Source organism: Anabrus simplex, chromosome 8, assembly GCF_040414725.1.
Source record: "Anabrus simplex isolate iqAnaSimp1 chromosome 8, ASM4041472v1, whole genome shotgun sequence".
Classification (NCBI taxonomy): Eukaryota; Metazoa; Arthropoda; class Insecta; order Orthoptera; family Tettigoniidae; genus Anabrus; species Anabrus simplex.
In genome coordinates this window covers 104,899,937-104,922,915 of record NC_090272.1, presented here as the reverse complement: position 1 = coordinate 104,922,915, position 22,979 = coordinate 104,899,937, and the positions used below count along the sequence as shown (strand labels likewise).

General features: G+C 42.1%; 1 protein-coding gene across 4 annotated transcripts in view; it reads right to left on the bottom strand.

The window, feature by feature from the left end:
• LOC136878863 (uncharacterized) overlaps window positions 1–22,979 on the bottom strand; it is a 273,704-nt gene that overhangs the window by 72,892 nt on the left and 177,833 nt on the right. The window contains exon 1 of one of the 4 annotated variants that reach the window (XM_067152413.2): window positions 9,887–10,037. The exons of 2 other annotated variants lie outside the window; for them this stretch is intronic. In XM_067152413.2, coding sequence (XP_067008514.2) covers window positions 9,887–9,996 — 110 coding nt within the window. In that variant the 5' untranslated portion in view covers window positions 9,997–10,037. Of the gene's footprint in view, window positions 1–9,886; window positions 10,038–22,979 lie in introns of those variants that run through there. One more of the 4 variants, XM_067152415.2, reaches the window with a different exon arrangement.

Here is a 22,979-nt window from a genome sequence, read left to right as displayed (position 1 = left end):
AATAATTTGAAAGTTGTTCGTAAAACACACTTTTCTTGAGTTCCTTTCGTTGGAAGGTAAAACAAAATTCAGTGAACTCTTCACAAGTAATCCTTTAATTGGCTCGTGTTCTGGGACTCAGAATATGTTTTGAATTCCTTTATTGCTTCGTACAGAAATGTTAAATATTTTAACTACGAAAGTAGATGTTTCTCATGAAATAATACCATGTGTTACTAATTGCACCAATAATAATGCATGAGTTACATTTTGAACTATTAATGTAGGCCTACATTCTTACACAAGTGCCATTTTTGCAAAAAATGACATCGTCCGATTCGATACATCCGCACGCTTATGAAACGCGTGCGTCGCTCTTCATTTCAACAAGAAGCTCCCTTTATTGATCAGTTATGTATCCTTACCTCCTTAATATTTCTAAAATTGTCCGCAACATTTTGTTTGAGTTAATGTAAAATTAATTTTGACTTTAAAGAAACTTTTAAGTCTAAGGAAACTATATTACATTGTTTTGGAACAAAGTGTCTCATTGGTGAAAGAATGCTTACTCTCACATACTTAATCTGTTTCGCTTCTTAGCCCCATTTTCGGACATGCGAGTTGTACATTTTGCAACAAAACTTTTGGGCGTGATTCCGAGTATGTGTAACAGCAATCACGTTGCGAGTCTGAAGCACAAACTCGGTACCACGATAACCTGGTTATGTATCGAGGTCAGTAGCAGCATGCCTTACCACCCAGGGGGACGTTACAAACCGGCTGAACTTCCTTTGAAATCTACCTTCATTAAGATATTACAATTACAAATGAGAATGAAATACTTGCTAAGCATGAATATCTAAGCGCCGAAATGTTCATAGCTGGAGATGTCCGACTCCGATTTGAGCAGGCATAAGAAATCTAGAAAAGTATTTCATGGCTGTTCATCTTCGGCCATACGCCACGGAACCTATAGCTTTAATGCAATGTGGTTCCCAAACCATGGCGGGGGTGGGGGTGGAGGTTGGGGGTTACAAGGGAGGTGCAGACAACTTATTCAGAAAAAAGAAAGAAACATGTAATCTGATAAATAGATCAATGATTGTGCATATACCATTTAACCTGTGAGTTATTGTAGAGTTGGAATGTACTATACGTAAAATAAATAAATAAATAAATAAATAAATAAATAAATAAATAAATAAATAAATAGCATTAGTTGGATGTTTATTTAGTTCGACTCCTTGGCTGAAAGGTGAGCGTCACAGTTCAGAGGGTCCTGGGTTCGAACTGCAATCGTGTCAAGGGTTCGGGCCACGCCTGGTTAATTCCTTTGCTTTGGGGACTGGGTTTCTCTGTTTTTGTCAACACATAGTTCTTCATTCACTGACAACACACCATGTTACTAAACCCAACGAAACACGCAATAGTGATTACATCCCTCCACACAGGGTTGGTGTTAGGAAGGGCATCCAGCCGTAAAAAGGGCCAAGTTCCGCATGTGTGATACAGTTAGTGCCTTCGAACCCCACCAGGGTGTGGGAAAAGGGCGGACGAACAAGACTTACGTGTTTATTTAAACTTTTCGTACCGAACAAGTGGCCACGCGGCTTGTATTAGGGAGATAGTGGGTTCGAACCCCACTGTCGTCAGCCCTGAAGATGGTTTTACGTGGTTTCCCATTTTCACACCAGGTGAATGCTGGGGATATACCTTAATTAGGCTGCGGTCGCTTCCTGCCCACTCTAACTCTTTCCTATCCCATCTTCGCTATAAGACCTATCTGTGTTGGTGCAACGTAAAACAAATCGTAAAAAATAAACTTTTCTTCAAGCAAACACTCTGCATTTGAAGCAGCAGCATGATACTGATACATGTTGACGTATGATTATTTTTATATAACTTATTTCAGTTTACATTCCCGTTTCAGCCGTACATCCTAGTTTTTGTTAATAATTTACAGCACTTGTCTGAATTTTTAAACTCTCATTTATTCAACGTTATTCTCAAATAAAATATTTGCAAACTCTGTAAATACCACTCTCCGATACTGCACAGTATTTGCAGAATTACAAATGTGGGCGCCAGCTGGAAATATTTGGGAACCGCTGGTTTTAGTGGAATAAGAATTACAAGAATGTGACATTTTAACTGAAAATCCAAAATGAGATGTGTGTCACGTCTCGACTTCCGGTGTTCTATTTCATAACGAGTCATTAGTGGGCTCAGATCTGAACTGCCCTGATGACAGGGCAAGAATTCGTGAATTTTCAGAGGAAGAAGCTCATACTTTTATTTTTTCAGTTCAAAATTGATTGGTTGATTTTAAGGATTACTATCAAGATCCCGACCAATCATCCGTAATAACGAATTATGGTTCTTAAACAATAAGGAGACGGTGAAGCTTTGAAAGGCGGAAATACAAAGGAAGATCTTAACACCTGTTTAATATTACCAGGACCAGAAGAGAACAAAAGTTGTCTAAGCGATTTGGTACAGCGTAGATGAAAAGGAGGAGCTTGGAACACATTAGAATAAGCCATGTCAGTCTAAGTATGGGGGCTCCATGATTTCGATCGATGTCTTAACGTCCTAGTCCCCACTATCTGGGAAAGAACTGCTGTAAACACTGGAATAATTTTGTTGTTCCCGTCGTAAATAAATTAGTGTTGTTGTTGTTTTTTTTTTTTTTTTTTTTGTATAATTTCAGCAGCGATACCATCTAGCAGAAATGAGTGGCAGCAAAAGAGGTTAACCTCAGTTAGTGTTACTGTTAATACGTTTTACAGGTTTACGACATTGCAGGCCATCACATTGTGTTTTCTTCCGGCGCAGCAATATTAAGACATCCAAAGCTTTTCCACCCCTCCACCACGACAACTACTTTGATTGCTTTCTCTCTCATTTTTTCAAGTTTTCCTTTTCATTTCAGTAGCCATCTTCATTATCTTCCTGATCAACAAGGGCTAATGACCACGCGGTTTTCCAGCTTATACAAACAACCACCACCGCCATTTAGTTCGTTACCATGACGGCTGAATGAATTCCACGTCAGCGATGTTCACCGTTGGGACTCTAATAATATTTAAATTTGTAAATAACTCCATTACATTAAAATGTATCAGATGTAAAAGATTGGAAACAGGATTTTCTGTCATTTTTGTTATGTACACTTATTAGGTACCGGTACTGTAGATTAAATAGTGAAGGCACTAAAGAGCCTTAAATCCAGTGTAAATTGAAAGTGTACACACAAAGTTGTGTGTGTGTGTGTGTGTGTGTGTGTGTGTGTGTGTGTGTGTGTGTGTGTGTGTGTGTGTGTGTGTGTGTGTGTGTGTGTGTGTGTGTGTGTGTGTGTGTGTGTGTAGGGGTCATGAGCAGGAGTTACGTGTATATGTATATATAGCAATGCTAAGGTGGAACAATGTTTATATATAAAACATACACGGATTTTAATATGAATAGTAACATATTTGATTAACGGGCCTTGCTCTCCATCTGCCGTCCACAAACTATACCAACAATTCTTGGAAAATAATCCATAAATACATAAATAAATTAGTAATAATATTTCCGGAGTTACTTGGAACTTTGTGAAAATCGCTTATTCCACGTACGAAAAAAATGTATGGAACATAAAAGATCGGAAATTATATTTTGCTCAACTTTTATAATGTGCAGTTTTTCGATACATCTTATTAACAGAGAAATTGACATTTTCCCTGTTTTGCCCCTTTAATATTGGTACGCCACTGTACACTAATCAAATAATGTGTAGTGTAGTGTACAGCCCAGCTATCCCTGGACGTAAATACCGAGTTTTGAGAAATTCTAATCAACCGTTTTCTCGCAATATCCTAACAAACAAACAAACAAATAAACATATGCAAAATTGATATGAATCTACTTTCGACTTTTGTTTAGCTAATGCAACACAAAACAAATTATTACACAAAAATTTGGAGTGTACAGACAAAAATTATAATTTCATTTATATAGATATGAAAATTCAAGATTTATTAGATTTCGAGTAACGGTACATTAAATTTGAAATATTCAAGTTACGATGATGAAACATTTCCCATAGCCCCGCTATATTCTAAGATCAAGGTCACGTCATATTTTCACTATATTAGTTTATTTTTTAATGCCACGTCAGCTTGTACTCTCTAGAGATACGTGGGTCTGAAATAGACAGAGCTGTGTCATGCAGTATTTCCAAACTATTTTTAAGACAGTTGCCAAGTGACACACCTCTAACCTCTCAACATCCCCTCTTTCTTCTCGTGAGTACCCGCAACTGGAACGTCGAGAGCCAAGGCAGACATTCAGAGGTTGAAATTCGTCAGTTTCTAGCCTGCTATCAAAGAGAAGCCGAGCTTTATTCAGAAGACCACACTGAGGGGGTAAATTATTCTAGTTAAATGTTAGTTTCATCGTCTCTAACCATCTTGGTCTATAATGTCATCTAAAGAATTCATCTGTCTCCATTATAACGAAAATATCCAAGCTCTCGCTGTTCTGGCAACAAGCCCTTGTTATTCTTTCACGTTCTGCACAGTTCGAGAGTGGAATTTAACTCGATAAACATCGGAATATAAAAATAATCTAGCCTTGGAGACTCTTAATAAATATTTTATTATTTTACTTGTTATTCCAAGCTACATTTCGAATACGTGTGTGGATAAGATTTAAATTTACAAGTACAGCTGAACTGAATACCAAAGAAGTTGCGTTAATTTATGTTGAAACTTCGATTGGAACATTATGGTATGTTATAGTTATTTGAAGATTCTTAGATTATCACACGGTCTCCGGAGCGTAGGTGGTGTCCCTTCTTCGTATGCGGAGGCCCTGGTTTCGATTCCTGGACAGTACAAGGAATGCAGTTCTCTGGAATGAGATTCTCTCAGCCTTCCGAGACCAACTGATGATCTGTCTGATACGAGAGCTAGTGGATATGACTGAGGATGTCGTTAGGTTGGCTACGTGGCATTGGAAAATCTGCAGGTCATCTGGCTGGACAGAAGTCGTCTTGATATGCGTTGTATGCGTCACCGGTGCGTTTGTTTTTAGTATATTGTAATATTTTTTACAGGTAGGCAAAATGTCCACAAAATGTCCTTCTAACTGCAGTCCTGGAAATGTGCGCAAGACGTGAGATGTTCCTGTCCCACCAAACAGTTGCTCAGGACATCTATTTCCATACGCTCAAAAAGGTTCCAAAGAGGCTACTTACTATAAAATAAGGATAGTGAACTTCGCACAAAGCCATATGGGGGAACTTTTTCTGTCTGCATGTCCCCTTTAGTTGCGAACGCATCTGATACAAGAGACTCCGCTAAATTTGCATTATGAATGCAAACTTGGAAGTATGGTGCATTTTGAGAATGATTATGAAAATAATTTTTGTACACTAGAACAACTGTTAGGCCTACTTATACTATATTTATTCAGTACTTCAAAACAACATTATTTACTTTGTCAATTAATTGTAATTTTGATACTTCGGCTAAATCCTCAGCAGTCCGAGCAATTATTCAGCAGCATAGTATGGCTAATTCCTCAGTAGTATATACAGTACATTAATTGCCAATAACACTGCAAATAATACTACTTGAAAGTAGTAATAAATATTATAGAAGTATTCACATTAAAGAAGTCTGCCTTCCAAACACTAACTGGGTAAATACTGAAGTTCCTTGATAGTACCGCCAAAGGGACTCACTGCACGGTTTATAATCTTTACCATCAGAGTACAATATGTTTACAGAGGACGTAATAAGCAGATCAGACCTTGTCCTCACGCTGGGGTAAAGCCGCATTAAGTTATATTTCGGTTACTCTGGATTTAGCCAAGCCTTCCTTATAGAAATAATAATAATAATAATAATAATAATAATAATAATAATAATAATAATAATAATAATAATAATGTCAGGCATCCTGAGATTTGGGGTGTTCGATAGAAGACTACACTTACAAATGTTCTGATAATTTTTAAAATATAAAATAGCCTATTCACAGTATATAAAGTAATACTATTCATGCTCACATTTCAAGAAAACACCAAACTTTGAGCTCATCTGACGGCATAATTACCCAGTGATTAAGCCCATTAACACCCACGCATATACACAGATTCAAAAGGTAGCACAGAAACTGAAGTAGCCCATGCAAGGAAGAACTTTCGAACAGGAGTGCGTACTCTAGGGCAAAACTCACCATCAGGACAAACCAGGAACGACACAATGGACAATTTATTTTATTTGCTTTTCCAAAATGCTCAACAAGCCAAACCAATTCCGAACTGACAACAATGAAGTGATAGTCGTTTGTACACACACTGAACAGTGAAAACTGTTTACAAGAGGGGTTCGAACTGTCGCCCACCACATTCAGTGCACATTATGCTTTCATATAGCGTAACTCTTAGAGCAAGTCATATCTATTTAACTACACGACTTTTACGGTAGAGCCCCCACCCCGAAAAGGATGCTGTTTTATATTGAAATGACGAATCTCTTTTCTCAGATATCGAAAGTAATAGATAAATTCTATACATTTTGTAAATAAATATAATTAACTTTAGTTTTTAAGAAGAAAAAGGCTATAACGTTGGTTTGTTTTAGCAAAATAAGTTAATTAATAAGGAATATCCATGGGCAGCTGAAGTCCCGCTCCTTGGCTGAATGGTCAGCGTGGTGGCCCTCGGTTCATAAGAGCCCGAGTTCGATTCCCGTCCGGGCTGGGAAATTCAACTGCTAGCTCCTCTAGCTCGGCGGCTGAGTATTTGTCTTCGTCTTAATACAAATCTTCATTTACATACAACCAAACACACTGCAAACCAATACAGGAACACGCATTTGTAAATATGTCCCTCGACATAGGGTTGGCGCCAGGAAGAGCTTCCGGCCATAAAACTGGGCTATATCTGTAGAATGTGCCGACCGTAGGTAATTGGAAAATTGTTAGGAAGAAGAAGAATTTCTGAACAATAAGAAATCACCTGTCAGCTATCATGTGATATTGTAACAACAATAACAAACATTTCTGAACACTTTTCAATCCCCGAGACTCCACTTTTCGGCTATCACGCGATAACAACAATAACAAACATTTCGAAACACTTTTCTATTCCCGGCACTCACCACTTGTGCCATCTCTTTCATCTTTCATCCCTCCTGTCCAATCTCCTTGGTCAGCTTGTTTCGTGTCTCTCATGTTTTTCATGACCATTCCTTTTCTTGGCCAGTTACCTTCATTCTTCGAGGGACACTATCTTTTATATTATGAAGGGCTCGTAATTCTGTTATTTTGTTCCTTGAAACAAGAAGTGCCGCCTCTGTGGTGTAGTGGTTAGCGTGATTAGCTGCCACCCCCGGAGGCCCGGGTTCGATTCCCGGCTCTGCCACGAAATTTGAAAAGTGGTACGAGGGCTGGAACGGGGTCCACTCAGCCTCGGGAGGTCAACTGAGTAGAGGTGGGTTCGACTCCCACCTCAGCCATCCTGGAAGTGGTTTTCCGTGGTTTTCCACTTCTCCAGGCGAATGCCGGGATGGTACCTAACTTAAGGCCACGGCCGCTTCCTTCCCTCTTCCTTGCCTGTCCCTTCCAATCTTCCCATCCTTCCACAAGGCCCCTGTTCAGCATAGCAGGTGAGGCCGCCTGGGCGAGGTACTGGTCATACTCCCCAGTTGTATCCCCCGACCAAGAGTCTGAAGCTCCGGGACACTGCCCTTGAGGCGGTAGAGGTGGGATCCCTCGCTAAGTCCGAGGGAAAAACCGAACCTGGAGGGTAAACAGATGATGATGATGATGATGAAACAAGAAGTATTATCACCATAACGCTCAACTATAAATTAGAATACTCGAAACTTCAGATTTTAGATCACATATAATAATAATAATAATAATAATAATAATAATAATAATAATAATAATAATAAATGGCCTCAAACTGCCATGTGCAGGCATTTTTATTTGACGCCATTCAGACTGCGTGCGTATCAGTTTGGACGTTTTGTTTTATTCTACCAGACCTTTTGCATCCCGAATGGACTTTTTACCGCCGTTTAAAACTCCGACTACCTTTGCCGGATTTGAACTCGCAGTCTTGGAACACGAAGGTTGACACTCTACCACTGATCCACGAAGGGAGCTAACACATATTAAAAGAAACGCAAGGTTATTAAGTGCTTCGTTAATTCGGTTATACTGGGCGAGTTGGCCGTGCGGTTAGGGGCGCGCGGCTGTGAGCTTGCATCCAGGAGATAGTAGGTTTGAATCCCACTGTCGACAGCCCTGAAGATAGTTTTCAATGGTCTCTCATTTTCACACCAGGCAAATGCTGGGGCTGTACCTTAATTAAGGCCAAGACCTCTTCCTTCCAATTCCTAGGCCTCTCCTATCCCATCGTCGCCATAAGACCTACCTGTGTCGGTGCGACGTAAAACTACTAGCAAAAAAAAAAAAAAGTCGGTTATCGTTGTACTGCCCGTCGCTGACGAAATGTTGAACAACATACAATCATGGATGTATCGGAAGTTTCCAATCGTGTGCCACTGATCAAGAGTCGACTCGTTGGCTGAATGGTCAGCGTACTGGCCTTCGTTTCAGAGGGTCCCGGGTTCGATTCCCGGCCGGGTCGGGGATTTTAACCTTAATTGGTTAATTCCAATGGCCCGGGGGCTGGGTGTTTGTGCTGTCCCCAACATCCCTGCAACTCACACCACACATAACACTATCATCCACCACAATAACACGCAGTTACCTACACATGGCAGATGCCGCCCACCCTCATCGGAGGGTCTGCCTTACAAGGGCTGCACCCGGCTAGAAATAGCCACACGAAATTAAAAATTAACTGATCAAGAAGGGCTGATAACCTCGTGGTTTTGCACCTTATAAACATAATCACAACAGCCACTATCCTGTTCAGTTAACTCATTACAATGACGACTGTTAATCGTTGTTAGACAACAACAAAGTTCGTGAATATCTCGTACGGTAAAAATGTATCAGATAATAAAAGACTGGGCATTAGATTGTCTTTAATTCTTATTATGTACACATTTTCGGAGATAATTAAAATTTCGCGAAGAATATTTCCGTTACCACCCCTCGTACGATACAAGTCCACGGAACATAAACATTTGAAATATATATGTATATATTGCTATTTGGCTTTACGTCGCACGGACACAGATAGGTCTTACGGCGACGATGGAACAGGAAAGAGCTAGGACTGGGAAGGAAGCGGCCGCGGCCTTTATTAAGGTACAGCCCCAGCATTTGCCTGGCGTGAAAATGAGAAACCACGGAAAACGATCTTCAGGGCTGCCGACAGTGGGGTTCGAACCCATTATCTCCCGAATACTGGATACTGGCAGCCTTTAAGCGACTGTAGGTATCGAGCTCGGTAATTTTATTTTGAACAACTTAATTTTTACACATTTTCGATACCGGTTATGTGAACGTAGAAATTTGTTATTCCATTATTTTGGCCCACTTAATATTGTTACGTCACTGCACACTGTTCAAATAGTACACAACCTGACTATTCTTGAACTTAAATACCGAATTTGGAGGAATTCTGTTTAGCTGTTTTCCCGTGATGTCATAACAAACATACAAAAAATGAACTTCAGCTACTTTCGATTTTGTGTACCTAATACGAGACAAAAATGAAATATGAGGCAAAAACATCATTTGATTTGCATATATAACAAATAAACTTCCTATGGAACATTAATAATATTAATAATAATAATAATAATAATAATAATAATAATAATAATAATAATGCACTTGTGTGGTCTTGCGAGCCATGAGCATATGGATTACTGGTGTGGTAAGCTGATGTGCCCTCCCCCCTCCATCCCCTCCTAATCCACAGTTTACTTACCGATATGGAGAGCTAGTCTCTACTTGAAGCAGCGGTCTCGGTGTGGCTGGCAGAAGAGTTCTAACTGTACTAGCGGTGACCGGCTGCAGCGGTCTGCCCCCCGCCCACATAGATCAGCGCGCGCCTCCCCAGGCAGACCTGTCGCCGACCCGGTCCCGGCTTCGAATTGGGACTCGGTCAGAAGACGCGAAAAATCTTCCAAAGAACTATTAAAGTGTTGCTGAAAGATGTTCGAATGTACCGTACTGATGAATGCGACCTCCAGCTTACGTACCCGTTGTATTAGGAGAGCGTGCGAAGACGCACTCTAATTCGGAAACTAAATTTGATTGGTTCGATCCTGGAACACGGTGATTTTAGATTTAGGTGGCTATCCTGATTTTATTGATGTTGTACTAATAAAGCGTCTACCTCTTCACCATATCTTAAGAAGAGCTGAAGACCGCTCAGGATGGTAAAATCGTGTTTAGCGAGCTCGATAGCTGCAGTCGCTTAAGTGCGGCCAGTATCCAGTATTCGGGAGATAGTAGGTTCGAACCCCACTGTCGGCAGCCCTGAAGATGGTTTTCCGTGGTTTCCCATTTTCACACCAGGCAAATGCTGGGGCTGTACCTTAATTAAGGCCACGGCCGCCTCCTTCCCACTCCTAGCCCTTCCCTGTTCCATCGTCGCCATAAGACCTATCTGTGTCGGTGCGACGTAAAGCAACTAGCTAAAAAAAAAATCACGTTAAGGAAGCAGTTACTAATGAAGTGAAGAAACGAGGTCACGACGCTCAGCAATGAGTAAACCAACTGCTGCTGATGATGATGAATAAAATGTACCCTTCGTTGGTAGGCCGAACACGCTTTTTTTAAATTTCAATTTGCTTTACGTAGCAGACGGCACAGATAGGTCTTACGGCGGCGATGGGGAAGGAAAGGGCTAGGTGTGGGAAGGAAGCGGCCGTTGCTTTAATTAAGGTATAGCCTCAGCATTTGCTTGGTATGAACGAGGAAAACCATATTCAGGGCTGCCGACCGTGGGGTTCGAACCTACTATCTCCCGAATGCAAGGTCACAACTGCACGGTCCTCGCAGGACGGCCACTTGCTTGGTATTATGCTTCAAAAATGGCTTGCAGTGGTTTCAGTAGGGTCGGCAGTTGTCAGAGTAGGTTTCGGTCTGCAAGTAGCCATGGCTGGTCCATGGTCCGACAGCTCTGCACTCCGGCCGATCAACCGAGCAGAGGAGCGAGCCGTAGCTTTACGCGTCTGTATTCGGGAGACGGAGAGGGGCTGGTCCCCTCCACCGGCTGTCTTGAGAATGATTTTCCGTGGTTTTTCATTCTCCTTCACTAAGGCGAATGCCGCGACAGTTCCTAGTATAAGCCACGGCCGGCAATTCCCTCACCTTCTCCATACATCACCTTCTCCCTGACCTGAGAGAGGTCGTTACACTTTAAGAGAACTGCCGCACCCCTTCAGAGAACTAAATGAAAACTTCTCAATGGCACCGAGTAGAGTAGGCTTTGGCTTAACAATGGCTATTTTCACAAGCGTGCAGCTCTAAATTCAGCAGGTGGAGGGGCTGGTTCCCAACGTCGACTATCCTGAGAATGGCTTTCCGTGGTTTTCCATTCTCCTGTACTAAGGCGAATGCTGGGACAGTTCCTAATATAAGCCACGGTCTCCTTCCCGCTCCTCCCCCCACCACCTTTCTCCGCATCATGTTCACCGTAACAAATCTCCTGGCTTGAGAGAGGGTGTCACCTTCTAAGTGGAACGTTGTGTATATTCACAGTATGAAATTAAAGCCTACAAAGCTTTAATATGGAAATAATAATGTTATTGGTTTTACGTCCCACAGGAGTTCTTTTACTGCTTCAGGTAACGCATTCCAATAATCAGCTTCCCGATTTACAAACGAATGTGTACTAGGTTTTCGGCAATCTTAATTTTTCTTAACTTGACAGGCGGTGCTGCTTATATAACTTACAATGAGAGGGCTATGAAAAGTGAAAAAGTGACCTACTCTCTAGATCTAGAATGCCTACTATTGTCGAGGTTGGAAGATAATATGAGTCGAATAAGTAAGACAGGGAAGATGAAAAAGAGAAAAATATAATTTTTGTTGCTTATTATGTAGGAAATCTAGTCCCAAAAGGATTTAGTTGAATTCAGTACGTACTTAAGTGTACTAAATTCATAACACATGCGCGTAAGGTGCCATGCTCCCTTTTTCCATGTTGTGAAATGCAATCGTCGTTTCCCAGACTTTCTTTTTCCATGACAAATGTACGTTTTTCTCTGAAACTACTAAAGGTATCAATTTGAAACTTGATAGACAGGTAGGCTAAACATGCTTATACATTTCCTGCAAAGAAATTACAAAATAAGTCAATTATTTTATGTACTTAATAGTTTAATATGTAGCAATTTTTTCCGAAGTTTTCAAACTGAAAAGTTTATTTTTAAAAATCGATATAGACATGAAAATTAAAAACTCCTGCGGTTATTAAATCACCAAGTTCTTGGAAATCACTAGAAAGAAAATACAAGGTCCAGGACCTCGGCCTTGCTGAAAAAAAAAGGTACATCAATTTGACCACAATTCAAATTTGAAAAATTTGTTTTTCACAAACATTTTATCTAAATTAACTGATTAATGTTTATAGCCAAGAACAATGTATTTAAAATCAGTGCGCAAGGTTTCATGATTCTAACTCAAATAATATCAAAGTTACAGAGAATTTAGAAAATCAATGAATTTTCATGCACGTCTCCCCACGAAAGTAATGCCACATCCAGTAGATGGTGGTGGTGTGATTATTGTTTAACACAGTGGTATTCAAACTTTTTGGTTGGCGTACCCCCAAAATCCAATTGTTTTACCTTCGTACCCCCAAAGTATGAGTATACCGAGATTATACTAGAAACAACAAATGACTGTTGATGGCTGCCAAATAATATTAACTATAATCTTCATCATCATCATCATCCGCAGCTTAGTCCGCTTGTGCAAGGTCCCTGCATGCACTAAGGTGTGAAAGTGTTGTGGCCGGGGATTTAAGGTCGCATGCCGTTCTTGACACCCAGGCAAGCAGCTAAGCCCTACACCACCCTGTTCCTCAATGATAACAATATATCGTCACTGGACAAATGCAATCTCTTAACTCGTTCGGAGTAAAGTTTACAGGAGAAAAATGGGTTTCTCGTGAGTGGAATTACGAGGTTTTCGTTGACTAGCAATGATTACGTACGAGAACAATTATTAATGCAATAATTACTATTGTGCTATTTTTATATAGTTCGGCTCCATGGCTAAATGGTTAGCGTGCTGGCCTTTGGTCCACAGGATCCCGGGTTCAATTCCCGGCTGGGTCGGAGATTTTAACCTTAAGTAGTTAATTGCCTTTGCCCGGGGGCTGGGTGTTTGAGCTCTCCCCAAACATCCCTGCAACTCACACATCACACATAACACGCAGTTACCTATACATGGCAGATGCCACTCACCCTCGTCGGAGGGTCTGTCTTACAAGGGCTGCACCCGGCTAGAAATAGCCACACGAAATCAATTCTTTTACACTGCTACTGAAAAAAATGAAGTGAATGAGTGGATTTCGGAACGAAAATTTAAAAAAGAGCAATGCAGCGTAAGTAAGAATTTAAACGATGGAAGGTACAAACTGACACAAATTTTAGAATGAATAGTTCAGACAGGGGACCATATGTAGCGGTAGACAAAAACACTAAATCAAAACAAGATTTATTTAAAATGAGAAGACTCAACTCCTTTGTGAACTGTTGACTGAAAACAGTTATACGCTACGATAAATTTGCGTACCACACTTTGAAAACCACTGGTTTGACACTCAAATATTTCACTGACTGCTAAAACGCAGGATCTAGCTTTTTAATTCAGAACATTAAAACCAATGCAGATATTTACAAAATTCTTTCACTTGAATGTAGACGCAATATTAAGTCAAAATTGGAATATGACGCATTTTTACAGCTGTTATCAAAATAATACTCATACACATTACATATAGTATATTTATTTAATATTTCAAAAAAGTATTATTATTTTATTTTTCAATTAATTCACTTAATTGTAACTGTAGTACTTCGGCTGAATCTGCAACAGTCCGCAAGATGGTATGCCTAATATAGCAGTAGTCTGTGAATCCACTGCCAATACAATACTACTTGAAATTAGTAATAAATATAGTAGAAGCAGTTGCGTTAAATAACCCTATCTTTGGAATACAGTAGTACTAAAGTTCACTGATGCTACCGCCAGAGGGATTAGCTTCACAATTTACAACCTTTCTCATGAAGTGAAATGAAATGAAATGGCGTATGGCTTTTAGTGCCGGGAGTGTCCGAGGACATGTTCGACTTGCCAGTTGCAGGTCTTTCGATTAGCTCCCGTAGGCGACCTGCGCGTCGTGATGAGGATGAATTTATGATGAAGACGATACATACGCCCAGCACAAGTGCCAGCGAAATTAACCAATGATGGTTAAAATTCCAGGCCCTGCCGGGAATCGAACCCGGGACCCCTGTACAAAACGGCAGCACGCTAACCATTTAGCCATGGAGTCGGACAACCTTTCTCATCAGAGTAGAAGATGTTCCGGGAACGTAATAAGCCGATCAGAACTTCTCGCGCTAAGATATAGCCTCAGTACAGTTATACAGCGTGTATCTAAATCATACCGACGAAAAAAATATATGAAAAAGAACGATGGCGTGATCGGATTGGCGGAGAAATAGTTTCTTTTCGAGAAAATGAGGTTGCTTTGTTACTTGTGGGAGCACAATTAAAACTGAAGAACTCGCCGTATTTGCTGTGCCAGAGCGCAAGTCGCCGCCCGCTGCTGAGCTCCACATGTGGCACGTATGATAGACAAGTTGATCAAGGGAGGTCGAACAGGATAGATGAAAGTGAGGAGCCTGACACAGATAAGTGGAAGCAGCGCCAGGGCTCAGCTAAGAGTTCCGTTGTCACCAAATCCACGCTCCCAAGTTAAGAACCCCTGGGACCCCTTTTAGTCACCTCTTACGACAGGCAGGGAATACCGTGGGTGTTATTCTACCACCCCCACCCACAGTGGGAGAACAACGGTATTAGAGCATTCGACGTCTAGAGAGCCTTTCATTTTCACGCCCTTCGTAGCCCTTGTCTTTCTTTGGCCGATACCTTCATTTTTCGAAGTATCGAATCCCTTCAATTTTTTCCCTCTTATTAGTGTTAATAGAGTATGGTTGCCTAGTTGCACTTCTTCTTGAAACAATGATCACCACCACCACTACAGCGAGTGGGTACGAGTTACATGGTTATCTTTCATAACTACAGCAGACTGTCTGACTCGTTGGCTGAATGGTCAGCGTACTGGCCTTCAGTTCAGAGGGTCCCGGGTTCGATTTCCGGCCGGATCGGGGATTTTAACCTTAATTGGTTAATTCCAATGGCCCGGGGGCTGGGTGTTTGTGCTGTCCCCAATACCCCTGCAACTCACACACCACACATAACACTATCCTCTACCACAATAACACGCAGTTACCTACAAATGGCAGATGCCGCCTACCCTCATCGGAGGGTCTGCCTTACAAGGGCTGCACTCGGCTAGAAATAGCCACACGAAATTATTACTACAGCAGACGATGAGATGGGCACTGTGATGATACCAATATCTCAAAATCGTCAGTGATGTGGTACGTACCACATTTCTATTGGGCCCCTGATTCTGAAGCGTTGTATTGTAAAAGCAACTTTCGATGCAGAATCTACACCGGATGGGGTTAAACCGCCAGGAATACCTTCAAAGCTATCTTCCAATTCTTACCAGGAGTGTAGTTAAATTAGTCGATCAGAAAGCTAATTATTGAAATATTACTCCAAGAAATACTGCAGTCCGCCTCTGTGGTGTAGTGGTTAGTGTGATTAGCCGCCACCCCCGGAGTCGGGTTCGATTCCCGGTTCTGCCACGAAATTTGAAAAGTGGTACGAGGGCTGGAACGGGCTCCACTCAGCCTCGGAAGGTCAACTGAGTAGAGGAGGGTTCGATTCCCACCTCAGCCATCCTGGAAGTGGTTTACCGTGGTTTCCCACTTCTTCTGCAGACAAATTCCGTGATGGTACCTAACTTAAGGCCACGACCGCTTCCTTCCCTCTTCGTTGTCTATCCCTTCCAATCTTCCCATCCCCCCGCAAGGTCCCTGTTCAGTATAGCAGGTGAGGCCGCCTGGGCGAGGTACTGGTCGTCCTCCCCAGTTGTATCCCCCGACCCAATGTCTCACGCTCCAGGACACTGCCCTTGAGGCGATAGAGGTGGGATCCCTCGCTGAGTCCGAGGGAAAAGCCAACCCTGGAGGGTAAACAGGTTAAGAAGAAGAAGAAATACTGCATACTAGGAACGTATTTTTTTGTTCTAAAGACTGTATTAGTTGCTTAGTTAAGTCTATGACCTCAACCAGCTATACCGAAACTAGTTCGTTGATAGTGATGAACCGTTTCGTCAACAGGATCAGAAAGGTTAAATATCTTCAAATGATACCAACCTCATCGAGAAGCAAACTCGCTACCTTGGTAACAGAACAACAGCCAACAAACTACGTCGCTGTAGTCAACGTTTGTTTCTCTGCAAAATATAACATCCATGACAGTTGTAAATAAAGTTTGTCCTGAGCGCCATCGTGGACTTGAAAGTAGAAACAGTCATTGGAGCCTTTCCTTATTTCTAAATTCCCTTTTAACAGATCCTGATATACCTTGGAAAAGCAGAACAACTGAACTAATTTTCAGACTATTAATTTTGGATAAGTTAGTCATCCAACATTCAGAGACTCCGACATCGCTGGCATGCCAGTCACCAGATGTGTCTTAACAACTTCTTTGGCACACTTCCACAGGGCGCTCTTCCTGTTCGGAGATGTTTGAAAGCAGGTTTGTTGTCACACTCGACAATATCTGAGAATAAACATGGAAGATAAAGAAGAAGAAACAATTTATATTTCTTACTGTCGGAAGTACAAGTACACTTTACAAGATTCTGGATACACTTCAGACAGAATGCAGTGACTAAATGCAAAAATCTAGACCTATTATATTCCTTCCACTGGGTTGTTGGAGTATCTTTCCAAAGGACATAATTTTTTTTTTTTTTTTTTTTTGCTAGTTGCTTTACGTCGCACCGACTCAGAAAGGTCTTATGGCGACGGTGGGTCAGGGAAGGGCTAGGAGTGGGAAGGAAGCGGCCGTGGCCTTAATTAAGGTACAGCCCCAGCATTTGCCTGGTGTGAAAATGGGAAACCACGGAAAACCATTTTCAGGGCTGCCGACAGTGGGGTTCGAACCTGCTATCTCCCGAATACTGGATACTGGCCGCACTTAAGCGACTGCAGCTATCGAGCTCGGTGACATAATTTTATCAGGATATGTATATTAATGAAGGGAAGTCGAAATGTAGTGACACATAAAGGTGAGTATAAAAAGAAACATGAATTAGCGCGCACATCCAGGAAACTTAGACTTGATATCCCCAAGATTCCTGGAAAATCGAAACTTCCCAAACATCCCCGAAGGATCCGAGATGATAGGATTCGAAATTGTGGCTCAGAGAAAAAACAGACTAAATATTCGTGCGTAAGCTTTTTTTCACTCAGCTGGAAACATCTGTGGGGATCAGCCCAACTGTGGTCTACACCATGATTTTAAGAACTGTAGAAAAAGTAAATTAAAGTTACACACTAGCGACTTTTCTAGGAATATAATAAACCCTCTTTTCCTGGTAATGATTCTGTGATGCCTAGCCGATTTAATTATAATGTTATACAGAATGCCCGCCTGGTGGCCATGATCGTTAAGGCGTTGAAGTCTAAACGGTCTGACACCGTGGTTAGCCGGTTCGAGTCCCGTTGGTCGAAAAAAAGATTTCACCATCAGGTAGGATAGAGGAGGTGGTGGTATACAATTTCTAATTACTATCCTGGATTAAATTACAAACCTCCCCGCAGTGCTCATATGGACTGAGGGCATATGACGCTGTTGATAGTGATTCGTCCGTCGGATGGGAACGTTAAGCCTTGAGCAGACCCCTTGGTGTTATTCGACAGGAGTAGGCTACGTGCCTGCACCGGGTTTCACCTCTCCCTTTCTACTATCATATATTACGTCATTCATTTCATCTCAATAACTCCTCTCGTGAGGATGACGTCAGGAAGGGCATCCGGTTATAAAAACCCGCCATGACAGATTCATCTCACCTCACTTCATACCCGACCCCGTAGAGAAACGGGAGTAGTATAATTGGATGGTTCTGGCGCCACCTCCACCTCAGGCTCCCAGAGGCCACCTCCACCTCCACCTCAGCCAGAGGCCTCCCAGATGCCTGCTCCACCTCCACCTCAGCCAGAGGCCTCCCAGAGGTCTCCTCCACCTCCCGCGGGAAATTTGAATTTGTAAACAAAGCCACGTGCTTTTTGACAGCTGTCATCGACAACAACGCATCGCTAACCTCAGTACTGCCATCTTGACGGGCCTAAACCTCAGTAGTGCCAACTTAACCTAACTAGCGCGTGGTAAACAAAGCCACGTGCGTTTTTGACAGCTGTCATCCGCCATCTTTAAACCACAAAGCACTGTGCCGCCCTCTATATCGCAGTAGCTGCAAAATTCGTCACCTGTCATCGGCAGTGCTGCCATCTTGATGGGTCTAAACCTTAGTGCTACCAACTTAACCTAACTAGCGCGAGGTAAACAAAGCCACGTGTTTTTTGACAGCTGTCATCCGCCATCTTTAATCCATAGAGCACAGTGCTGCCCTCTTTAGCTACTTACCTTTGAAATGTGGTGGCGGATAATTTGAAAAATGCTTTTTGACAGCAGCCATCTTGCATCGCAAACCTCAGTGCTGCCCTCTTTAGCTAGATACCTGTGGTAGCAGACAATTCCACGTGACAGCAGCCATCTTTAATCAAGAGAGCACCGTGCTGCCCTCTATGTGGTGGCGGCAAATTGAAAAATTCCACGTGCTCTTGTTTGGAAACAAACTCACGTGCTTTTTTGACAGCTGTCATCTGCCATCTTTAATCAACAGAGCACAGTGCTGCCTTCTTTAGTTTGAAATGTGGTGGCAGACAATTCCACGTGACAGCAGCCATCTTTAATCAAGAGAGCACCGTGCTGCCCTCTATGTGGTGGCGGCAAATTGAAAAATTCCACGTGCTCTTGTTTGGAAACAAACTCACGTGCTTTTTTGACAGCTGTCATCTGCCATCTTTAATCTATAGAGCACAGTGCTGCCCTCTTTAGTTTGAAATGTGGTGGCGGCAAATTCCAGTGCTCTTGTTTGGAAACCAAGCCATGTGCTTTTTTGACAGCTGTCATCCGCCATCTTTAATCAACAGAGCACCGTGCTGCTATCATGCGGGCAATTTCATCACCTGTCATCCGCCATCTTTAATCCACAGAACACCGTGCTGCCCTCTTTATGGCTACTACCTTAAGCACGTAGTAGCGGGTAATTTGAAAAGTTCTGCTAGCTATCATCCGTCATCTTTAATCAAGAGAGCACCGTGCTGCCATCTTTAGCTAGATACCTTTGAAATGTGGTGGCGGCAAATTGAAAAATTCCACGTGCTCTTGTTTGGAAACAAACTCACATGCTTTTTTGACAGCTACCATCCGCCATCTTTAATCAACAGAGCATAGTGCTGCCCTCTTTAGTTTGAAATGTGGTGGTGGCAAATTCCACGTGCTCTTGTTTGGTAAACATAGCCACGTGCAGCTGTCATCCGCCATCTTTGAGCACCGTGCTGCCCTCTTTAGATGTAAATTCGTCACCTGTCATCCGCAGTGCTGCCATCTTTAGCTAGATACCTTTGAAATGTGGTGGTGGATAATTTAAAAAGAGAAATTCTACAGCGGCCCTCTCTCGACGCTAATTGCATAAGATGGCGGCTATACGTGACTCCTTAAGGGTGCTTACGCAAGATGGCTGCTATACATAGACGCCCTTGGGATGCTTGCTCAAGATGGTAGTTATACATGGCTCCTTATGAGATGCCCTAGGGATGCTTGCTCAAGATAGCGACTGCTCTTATGGGACGGCTTAAGTGTCCTTGCACAAGATGGCTTGAGACGCCCTAAGGTTGCTTGCGCAAGATAGCGGCTATACACGTCTCCTTATGAGACGCCTTAAGGGTGCTTGCGCAAGATGGCTGCTGCTCTTAGCTTAGAGGCTAACGTGTCGTGCTAGTTCGATTCATTAAATTTGGGGCTTAAATGCATAATGTTAAATATCTCGAAAACGGTGCATCGTAGAGCAAAACGGACAAAATTTTTCTGCCCTCGGTTCGCACTACGAGGAACATGATAGCATAAGTCTAATGATCAGATCGACGGTTCGGTTCCTACTTAGGCCCTTTGGCATTCACTCTGTTTTAGCTTGTATTGAAGCAAGTCTTCGTAACATGATCAGGTCTAGCTATGGTAGAGAGTATAACATGCCGTGCAGGTTCGATTCATTAAATTTAGGGCTTAAATGCAAAATGTTAAATTTCTCGAAAACGGTGCATCGTGGAGCAAAACGGATAAAATGTTTCCACCTGATACCTAGGTTTTCAGTATCAGGAACAAGAAAAAAACATAGTCTAATGATGAGATCGACGGTTCGATCCCTACTTAGGCCCTTTGGCATTGGCAGCTATCTAATTCTACAAGATGGCGGCTATACATAGCTTCTTATGAGACAGCTTAAGAGCGCTTGCACAAGATGGCTGCTGCTCTTATGAGACGCCCTAGGGGTGCTTGCGCAAGGTAGCAGCGACAAGACGGTGACTATATACAGCTGCTTATGATACGGCCTAGAGGTGCTCACACAAGATGGTGGCTGCTCTGATGAAGAAAGCTAGCTTTGCATCGTGCAGGTATCTTTACAGCACTAAACCTCATACCTTTGAAATGTGGTGGCGGGTAATTTGAAAAATTCGACGTGCTTTTTCATAAGCTGTTAAGGCCTCCTCTTATGTCAAGGCATAGCTCTATCGAACAAGTTTAAACCTGCATCGGGATAGCTAGAGTAAGCGCGTGCTGCAGTGATGACGTCATTATGCATGTTTAGACTTGCAAATCACAGAAGAAACGTAACAAGGCTGGAATCGTGACAGCTATCATCTTTAAACAAAGGCGACTATACATAGGCTGTTAAGGCCTTATCATTCTCCTCCTCCTCCTCCTCCTCCTCCTTCTCTACCTCCTCCTCCGCCTCTTATGTCAAGGCATAGCTTTATATCGAACAAGTTTAAACCTGCATCGCGAAGGCAAGCGTGTGCAGCGATAACATTATTGTGCATGTTTAGACTTTCGAAACATAAGAAGAGTAGAATCAAACGCTGTACTCGATACGACATGTGATCAGAACATTGATTGATGCGTTCAGAAAACAAAATAAGTGATCAAGACTAGAATCGAACGATGTACTCAATACATCATGTGTTTAGAATATGTCAGGGGATACGCTTGTTCTAAGAAGATCAGATTGAAACATAACAAGACTAGAATAGAACACTGTAATCGATGTTGTTAACTTCAACATGTGATCAGAACATTGATTGATGTGTTCAGAACACAAAATAAGTGATCATGACTAGAATCGAACACTGTACTCGATACAACATGTGATCAGAACATTGATCGATGTGTTCAGAACACGAAATAAGTGATCAAGGCTAGAATCGAACACTGTACTCAATACAACATGTGTTTAGAACATGTTAGGGGGTACCCTTGTTCTAAGAAGATCAGAATGAAACATAACAAGACTAGAATCGAACACTGTAATCGATGTTGTTAACCTCAACATATGATCAGAACATTGTTTGATGTGTTCAGAGCAAAAGTACAATTTTGATGATTTGCTTAGTGTAAAATAAAAAACTATGGAAACACACTGTGCACATATCGCGTAGCTAACTCGCTCAGTAAGCAATATTGCAAAACTACAACTTCAATGATTTGCATAGTGTAAAAATCAAAAACACACTGTACCCATACTGCGCAGCTAACTCGCTCGGTACACGATATAGCCAAAGTATAACTTCAAATTATTTACCTTCCATCATTCGTCTTGTGTGAAAATCAGTCGAACAAGTTATCGCATAAACATGGCTGAAAAAAATCGTGATAGGGTATGGAACCCAGGGGTTACATCTTATCAGAAGGGCAAAAAGGATGAAAGGACTCTTCCTCCTCCTTACCGCACATTCCTTGTAGGGCTAATGGGCTAATAGGCAAAAGGGCTAATGGGCTAAAGGGCTAATGGGCTAAAGGGCTAAAGGGCTAAAGGAGCAACAACCTCATCGATCGCTATCAGCAAGAACGCTTGTACTTTGTTAAGTGTAGAAAATTAATCTTTATTGGTAAATGGTTTTATGTTCAGAACAAGGAATGGAACCTAGGGGTTACGTCTTACCTAATAAAATCCCCGAGGTGCGATGAGTTACGTTTTTCTAACTAGTGTTTGGAACACTGAACTTTTCAAGATGGCAAGAGTGAGGTTAGCAATGTTCTGTTGTTGGATTTTAAATTCCGCGCTGTAACATGCATAAGGTGGCAGCCTTGAGGTTTACCGCCGTAAAGATGACAAGAGTGAGGTTAGCGACGTTCTGTTGTTGGATTTTAAATTCCGCGCTATAACATGCATAAGGTGGCAGCCTTGAGGTTTACCGCCGTAAAGATGGCAGCAGTGCGGTTAGCGACGCTCTATTGTCCTTCAATATGAGGTTAGGGTCCGTCAAGAAGACAGCTGTCAAAGAAGCACGTGGCTTGGTTTACTAAACAAGAGCACGTGGCTGTGACGTCACGGTCACGTAATCAATCCTTAGCTCGACGTCGTTAAGAGCAGCATTAGGATTAGCTATGTTTAAAAATCTTGGGAACAGAGCAGCAATATGAATAGCCATGTTTCAAAGCGTGTACACATCACCTATCGATTTTACATGCATCGACCCTCGTACCAATCTTCTTCCGCTAGATCGTGCTGCTATCTTAGCATAACTTATACGCATGAACTTGAGCATGAGCATGACTTGAATAGTAATCTACAA